The sequence below is a fragment of the Nicotiana tabacum genome, chromosome 11 (genome assembly GCF_000715075.1).
Source record: "Nicotiana tabacum cultivar K326 chromosome 11, ASM71507v2, whole genome shotgun sequence".
In the NCBI taxonomy this organism is placed as follows: Eukaryota; Viridiplantae; Streptophyta; class Magnoliopsida; order Solanales; family Solanaceae; genus Nicotiana; species Nicotiana tabacum.
This window is the reverse complement of record NC_134090.1, coordinates 97,265,538-97,274,163: the sequence shown is the minus strand read 5'-3', so window position 1 is coordinate 97,274,163 and position 8,626 is coordinate 97,265,538. Positions and strand designations below refer to the sequence as shown.

At 32.5% G+C, this 8,626-nt stretch overlaps 1 protein-coding gene across 1 annotated transcript; it reads left to right on the top strand.

The window, feature by feature from the left end:
- Positions 1-6,146: 6,146 nt before the first annotated feature.
- On the top strand, positions 6,147-8,164 carry LOC107799355 (large ribosomal subunit protein eL33y). Its single transcript, XM_016622458.2, has 4 exons — positions 6,147-6,303; positions 6,382-6,610; positions 6,729-6,771; positions 7,884-8,164. The coding sequence occupies exons 1-3, from the start codon at positions 6,236-6,238 to the stop codon at positions 6,768-6,770; spliced, it is 339 nt and encodes a 112-aa protein (XP_016477944.1). The 5' UTR covers positions 6,147-6,235; the 3' UTR covers position 6,771; positions 7,884-8,164.
- Positions 8,165-8,626: the final 462 nt, after the last annotated feature.

Below are 8,626 nucleotides of genomic sequence, written 5' to 3'. Positions count from 1 at the left end.
TCGTTCCAGCTTCATCGTTCATGGCTGAGTTGCATGTGTTTACTTGGACGCAAGTTGCATCTGTTCCAGCTCGTCGTCCATGGATTCTTCACGAGCGAACGCACCCAGCTGCTCCTGTTTCGCGTCATCCATGGCTGCCGTAGCTGCTCCTTCTGCTTTTAGCTTTCGTCGTCCAAACGAACCTCCGGGGTTGCGTCGTCTGCCTCGCCAAACTTCGTCGTCTACAAGCAAGCCGAACGCACCCCAGCTGATCCTGTTTCATCCCTTCCGTTGCGCCGAACTGCTGTTACTGCTTCGGCGCTGCTTGGTTCGCTCCTTAAATTCGTTCATCGTCGTGTGGTCGAACTTTGGCCGAGGTTCGTCGAGTCAGTCCATACACTCTTCGTTTCAGTCCGGTTAGTAGTTTTTGAGTTTTATGTTTGTCCGTATTTCGTTTTGATATTTCTCGAATCTAAAATCGTTAGAAATGATTTTTTTTTTGTTTTGTTCATGTTCATGTGTTCTTGTTAAATTAATTTTTTCAGATTTTAAATGAAAGATTAATTAATTTGAATCATGCATATTGTTGTTTGTATTATTGTCTCTTTGTTCATCCATTAATGGTCTAAATTAACCAGGATTGGTTCCTGATATGGTTGATTTATTTCCATTAATTTGGAGTTTGTGTTGTTCATCATGTTCATGTAAATTGTTGTTGAAGATTGTTGAGAAATTGGTCATCTTGACTATATTTTGGTTGAGTTATGATTAATTGATTGTTTAGAGCAGAGGGGTAATTTGGTAAATTGTATTGCATTCGGGGGTAGATTTGTAATTGCAATAAGGTCGGAGGGGTAGTTTGGTAATTGAACATTATTTTGATTCTTTATGTTAAGCATGGGGGACAAATATAATGGGGTGGGGTTTTTGATGTACTTGTTTAATATAATGGGGGACAAGACAAAACATAATGGGGAGGAATCTTGTACTTGTTTAATGTAGGCATGGGGGACATATTGTAATGGGTTGGTAATGTGGCATTTATTTAATGTAGGCATGGGGGACAAAGTTTTAAAATAAAGAAGACATTTGATAGTGGGACAAAGCATGCCATTGGGGGAATAATTTGGGGGTTGGGAATTGAAGACTTGTCTTGCTACATTGGGGGGAGACTTGAGAGTTTTAAGAGAGATTTTTTGGGGGGAGAGAAAAAGAGTTGAATATTATTGAGAGGATTTTTAGAGAGAGTTGACAGATTCTTTTTACACTTGAGAGTTGACATACTTTTATACTGGGAGAGAGTTTGTGATAGTAAAAGAGAAAGACAATTTGAACTTTCACTCGAACAATTCTGTTTGCTCTTCTTCGAGTGTCATTCAAAAGTCAGAAACTACTGCATCTCGTATCTTTTCTCTCTTCTGCTTTGACTGCGATTGTACTTTTGCACTGCTGAGTTTTCAATCTGTTACTGGGTTATTCTACTGGTTTTTACTGGTTTTGCGGTGTTGCTGAACCTGCTGTTGCCGCGTTATTATTGTCGCTGACTCCTACTTCTTTTGTTCTTGTACTGCTGTTTCCAGGTACACATTTGTACACTCTTGGCTTGAAGCGAAAAATGAAATTAATCAGGCTTTGTTCCTGTTGAATCCGAACTGTTTAGATTTGTTGTTTGAATATAATTTTCCTTTCTTTATATAAAAATGTAGTCGATTTATTAATAAGTAATGGATTGCATATGTATAACTTCTTCATCTAATAATGTTAGTTGAATTAATCTGTTTTTGATATTATTGTGTATCTATCTCATGCTCTAGTATTAGTAAATAATAGAATGTAGAATTAAAGCAGTTTTTCCTTGTACAAACGCGATCGCAATTTTCCGTTCACATTAGTCGTAACTTAATAAATAAGTTACGTTTTTCAGCATGTAAATAATTAAGAAATTTTCTTTTATTTTAGAGATGAACTTAATAGAAAATATAGTCACTGTAGGTTTATCCTTTTAAATAAAAATGAGACGAGCCTCGACAAACAAAAATGCACAAGCTGCGGGGCCCTCTAAATGTATATATTAAAATACTTAGAATTCGGGACAGGCCGTTTAGCGAATTTTACGGCCTTCCCAAAATAACAATACGCTAGTTGCTTTAGGCGCACCTTTAATAATTTAACCTTCTTAAACACGGGTGCACATTGATGTGACCCAAATCCGAATCTCAACGGAGTCAAAATGTGTCGACGACCACGGGTGCATTGATTGTGACGTGGTTCGAGATGCATTTTCACTACGTTGCAATTCTATAAAAATAAATGATAATAATAAAAGCAGTTTAAACTTAATAAAAGCACGTAAGTCATAACATATATTTAAATCAGATATTTAGCCATTATACCAATTTAAGCGACCGTGCTAGAACCACGGGATTCGAGGGTGCCTAACACCTTCCCTCGGGTCAACAAAATTCCTTACTTAGAATTTCTGGTTCGCAGACTTCATTTGGAAAAGTCGAATATTTTCCTCGATTTGGGATTCAAGATAAACCGGTGACTTGGGACACCAAAAGCCAAACCTTTCCCAAGTGGCGACTCTGAATTAAATAAATAATCCCATTTCGAATATTGTCACTTAAATTGGAAAAACTCCCTCGCGCATTTAACCCTTTGGGGCGGGCGCGCAAAAAGGAGGTGTGACAAAATAAAAAGTATTTTTAATTATTAAAATTCAGACATTATTATTGAGAACAATAGAATAAAATGTGAAATAAAAATAACATTTGAAGAGTAATAAAATATATATCTTCTATTACATTACAAAATGAAAGCAGTAGATAAAACTATTAAATAAAGTAATATGCTAATAAAATATTTCATTAACAATACAATTATACTAAATATTGGATAATGTAATAAAGAAAAATACATAACAAAAAGTTATTCGATGCCTATATAAGCCCCTTTAATTTAATAGAGATTTTATTCATTAAGATTTAGATAATTATTGCAAATAATAGAATAAAATTTAAAATAAACAAATATTTCAAGAGTAATAAAATATATATCTTCTACTATATTACAAAAAGAAAATAGAAAACAAAAATATTAAACAAAGTAATATACTAATAAAAACTTCTATTAACAATGCAATAATTCTAAATATTTGACAATATAATAAAAAGTACAGAAAAAGTTATTCGATGCCTATATAAGTCCATTTGATTTATATAGATTTTATTCATTAAATTTAGATAATGTTATTTAGAACAATAGAATAAAATTTAAAATAAAAAAATACTTAAAGAGTAATAAAATATATGTCTTCTATTATATTACAAAAAGAAAGTAGTAGCCAAAAATATTAAATAAAGTAATATGCTAATAATTTGTTTAGTAACAATGTAATAATACTAAACATTCGATAACGTAATAAAGAAAATATAAAACCAAAAAGTTATTTGATGACTATATAAGTTTCTTTGACTTAATTGAGATTTTATTTATTAAAATTTAGATAATATTATTGAGAACAATAAAAAATAATTTCAAGAGTAACAAAATATATATCTTCTATTATATTACAAAAAGAAAGTAGCAAACAAAAATATTAAACAAAGCAATATACTAATAAAATTTTCTATTAACAATGTAATAATACTAAATATTGGATAATATAATAAAAAATATAAAACAAAAGAGTTATTCGATGCCTATATTTTCTTTTTTAAAATAAAAAGTTTGTTTATTCATTAAAATTCAATCAATATTATTGAGAAAATAGAATAAACTTTAAAATAAAAAATATTTCAAGAGTAATAAAATATATATCTTCTATTATATTACAAAAAGAAAGTAGCAGACAAAAATATTAAACAAAGTAATATGCTAATAAAAATCTTTATTAACAATGAAATAATACTAAATATTGGATAATATAATTTAAAAAAGTACAAAACAAAAACGTTATTCGATGCTTATATAAGTTTGTCTATTATCTGAATTTTAATGAATAAAATCTCATATTTATAAATATGATGAAATTAATATTTATTAAAATAATACGATCTAATATGTTCAAACAAACCCGATCATAATTTAATTTAATTTATATTTTTTAACATTGACCGTGTACGACTACTAGTTATTACGGAGAAGGTATGTTTGATTGGGAATTGGCGTGGCTCTCGACTATGTACATGTTCTATTTTGAGAATTTTTTTAAAAATCACTATTGTTTAGTGACTATTAACTTGTTATAGCTATCATTTGCTTAATTACTTCCTATAACTATCTTTTCAATTGTTATGGGATGTATTCGATGTATTCAAGTTACTGTATTCACGAATACAATAGCAAAACTAGACAAAAAAGGGCATGTCAGCTATCATCCGCTGTATTTATATGTATTTGCGAGATGTATTCATGAAAACAACGTAAAAATAGGCATCCCCAACTGTTTAAAAATAGAAAGTGAATCAATTAATGTGTTAGACTTCTAATATAACTCAACAAACTCAATTATAACACGCAAAATTACTAATCCAATTAAGGAAAAGATTTCTCATATGGATAACACCCAAAAAACAGAGCAATATTCAAAGATTTAGTTCATCCTTTTTTCGTGGTATATACTTACAACCTGTTCACCAATTTGTTGTATCCAACTGTATGGATATGTATTCTGGCTAGTTGTATAATGTATTCATGGTAGAATTTTAAAAACTACAGCATGTATAATGTTGTATTCATGATATATGTTTCTCTAAAATCTAAATACATCTAAAAATCACTGTCTACAATCTAAATACGTTTCAGTGGTTGTATTTGTTGATTTTCTATTTATATTGAGAGTATTTTGTTGTATTGTTGTTTTAAATACAGATGAATACAGTTAGGTTGAAAATACAAATGAATACTGTTAGAACTAATAATGTATTTAAAAATATTGTTGTATGAACTCAAATACATATAAATACATCCAAATATAACAGTAAAAAATTACTATACAAAATAAAAATCAGTGTATGGCTTATCGAATATATATAAACACATCTGAATATAAGAATAACTCTTCCGTTGGAATTGTCAACCGGCCGCAAGGGGGCAAAGAAAATCAAAAAGTACTGCCTCCCTTGCTCCCAGAACCAACTTTGCGATGTCGTCTTGAATTAGACTTCCTTTCACCTCTTCCACGCTTTAGATTTCTTCTCACTGGAGATTTAATAGAAAAATGATCACAAACCAACGTGGGTGGACATCCAAATTTTCCCCATCAAGAATATTATCGGATAATTCGTCCAAATCTGCCAGGAACGTATCAGCAAGAGTTGCCATCTGAGAATGAAGCAAATTAGTTTGATCAATAAGAAACGAACATACTCTAGGGTTTAATAAGGCGGTAGTTTTATTTTATTTTATATAAAGAATGTGAGAGAAAAATATTAGAGAGTTTTTAATGGCTTAATTGTAGGAAGTAACCATAAATACATATTTTACTATAAAAACTAAAAGGTAACTATAGAAAATATATATTAAAAGGATTTTTATTTATAATAAATTGGGTGTAAAGCTTTGCTATATAAGGTAAAATTTCCAAATTGAAAATAGCCAGATTTACAAGTGGCCATTCAAAAATAGCCACAGTTTCAAAAGTAATCAAAATTGGGCCACTTTTCATGTAAAGATAAATCTGAACAAAAATACTGTTCAAAATTCGAAAAATACTCCAGCATAAGTATACTGAAACTTCAGTATATTATAATAGAGTTCCAGCATAAGTATACTGGAACTCCAGCATAATATACTGGAGTACCAGTGTAATATATCGGTCCAGTATAATATGCTGGAAGTTCATACACAGGTGCTTCAATATCAAGTATATTATGCTGGAACTTTCCGCGTGTTGGAGTTACAACATAATATGCTGGAAGTTCATACACAGGTGCACCGATCTCCAGTATATTATGCTGGATCGGTCCCTGTTACAGCAAATAGTGACTATTTTTCAATAATTTTACAAACGCTGGCTATTTTTAAATCACCGGTCCGAAAAACTGCCTAACCCGTGCTATTTTTACTATTTTTGCTCGTCTCCAGCCCACATCTAATTTAAAGCCCAACTACACATGATTGGGCATCCAGCCCATCCACTAGTCACAATATCCAATCATATAAATACATCTCTTTTGCATAAACAAGTCGTCTAGGGTTTAGGTTTCTATATCACAGGCATTTCCGCAGCTCCAATCCCCTTGATTCGAAAATGGTGAAGGGACGCCAAGGAGAACGTGTCAGGCTATACGTCAGGGGAACTGTTCTTGGATACAAAAGGTAAACTTGTCTCTGATTTTTAGATATTGTGATCTATCAAAATTTTACTGTTAAATTTTGTTGTTGTTGTTGGTGTAGGTCGAAATCGAACCAGTATCCAAGTACTTCACTGATTCAGATTGAGGGAGTGAACACTAAGGAAGAGGTGGACTGGTACCTCGGGAAGCGAATGGCCTACGTTTACAAGGCAAAGACAAAGAAGAATAACTCACACTATCGCTGCATTTGGGGTAAAGTTTGTAGGCCCCATGGAAACAGTGGCGTTGTTAGAGCTAAGTTCAAGTCCAATTTGCCTCCTAAGTCCATGGTACATTTTGATTATATATGTTATTCCTTAATGTTATTGAGCTGTTTATGGTATTAGGAGAGGAAACCAATTGTTTTTTTCCAACTGTTGTTTAATTTTGGTTGCCTAATTCTTGCAGGGAGCTAAGGTTAGGGTTTTCATGTACCCAAGCAACATTTAAGGTAACTTCTTTAGCTGTTTGGTCATATGTATTTATCCTTATGTTTAAAAAATTTGTTAAATCATGGATCCATTGAGTTTTGTGCCGTCTATGTTCTATGTTTTGACACAACTTGGGCTTGATATAGTACATTATTGCTTTATAAACAAAGAGTTGTTTAGGAAATTCCCAGCGTCAATGATTGTCTTTGTATCTGCAAATTCCTAGATATGTTTTGGATACAACCTTTTGTCTTTTGGTTGTCTAGCACAAGCCTCTCAGTGTCCAAGATAAGAAAGGATTTGAAGAATCTCTTATAGAACAGTCAGTGAACTATGCTTCAACCCTACTATGTGGTGTTACTACTTATTCGTGAAAATTGCATGTAATTTAGGTTTATCTAGAAGCACAAGTTCATTTCTTGTGAAGCTATTAGTTGGTATTTAAAAATTTGTTTAGTTGATTGCATACCTTAGTTATGACAAATTAAGCTCCTAGATACAGGGAATGGTACATATCATTGCTGTTCTGAATTAGTTCTAGGATTCTTTATTGGCATATTTTCCATCCAAAATAGTTCCAAATTGTTTTGTGGGAAAAGTGGCTTTAAGTGGAAGACCATTTTCAATATACCATGCTTGACTGTGTACAGAAACTTGTTTAAACTGTTAATCCTCAATGCCAGTAGGTGGTGTGTTGAAACATGTTTTCCATAGCATTGTATGTTGCATATGCAAATGAACTTGAGCTTCTTCTTTTTTTTTCTCTCTTAATGATGGTGGTGTCTTGAGCCATCTTTTGCAAATCTTGACTAGTGGGTGCCTGCAACCCCCACTAGTGTAGGTATTGTGCAGCTCCGTACCCCAAGTTTTAGGCAGATGCAAAGAAATCACCTAGTGTTTTTCCCCTCTCTTATTATGATTCGAACTTGATACATGGTTCTCCTCCCACTTCATTGATTTTTCTATTTTGTCAAATTGTTGTGAGTTTGTCCCTTTATTTGAAGGGGAAGTTGCTCTAGCTGTTATTTGGTGACTGAAGTCTTGATCTTGTGACTATTTGCATTTGCTTTTTCTTACATCCTACATCTTGATATTATTTGAAGTTGCTAAACTTGATCTCTTACTTCTGCAGTGGGGTGCTTAGATGTCATGGATGTGGATTGAAGTCATTGGTTGCTTTGGGGGAGGCATTAGTGTCTCATATCAAGGTTTTAAATGATGTAGAATCTTCATCTTTAAAAGTAGTTAGTTAAACTGTAATGTGCTTTGTGGAGTTATTTATATTTGTTTTTATAATTTCCGGGTAATACCAGGGATTAAACATCTGATTAGATGTGGCTAATTTTGCTCATGGAACCTTTTTCTGTACGACTATTCAGCTGTGTCTTTGCTTTAATTATTTTTTTCACCTTCTACCAACTTTTATTGATTTACATTTCCAAATGAATGGCTATGCTTGTTAGAAATTAGTTGATTAAGCTGAAATCATCTTTGAAATTGCCCAGTGTTGGCCTATTTATTAAATACTTTGGTTCAGTTTGTTTTGGACTTGCTTGAATTTTGCTGCAAAGCATTGTCCTCGAGGGGTTTGAGGGATACCTTTAAATGAAATGTGGGGTAATTGAGAGTGTCTCCTATTTTGTCCTTGATGACTCTATATTTGTCGGACTCCTGTTTACTGAAGTTGCATTTGTGCCTCAAGGCTTAAATGCTGTTGAATTGACATCTCACAAGCAGGATTCTGGAAATTAAACTTGTATGAGTGGTGATACAGAACACAAGTCCATAAGTCTGCATAGGCAATGAACCCAGAAACCATTACTTTCTCCATAGGATTTTGTTGGTAACTAATACGTTTTTGTTCACTTTGGATAT

What these genes read in the sequence shown, in the direction of transcription:
- LOC107799355 (XM_016622458.2), top strand. Translation starts at nt 6,236, where the DNA reads ATGGTGAAGGGACGCCAAGGAGAACGTGTCAGGCTATACGTCAGGGGA. An exon ending in ACTGTTCTTGGATACAAAAG is followed by an intron (nt 6,304 to 6,381) that starts GTAAACTTGTCT and finishes TTGTTGGTGTAG; the next exon opens with GTCGAAATCGAACCAGTATC. An exon ending in ATTTGCCTCCTAAGTCCATG is followed by an intron (nt 6,611 to 6,728) that starts GTACATTTTGAT and finishes TAATTCTTGCAG; the next exon opens with GGAGCTAAGGTTAGGGTTTT.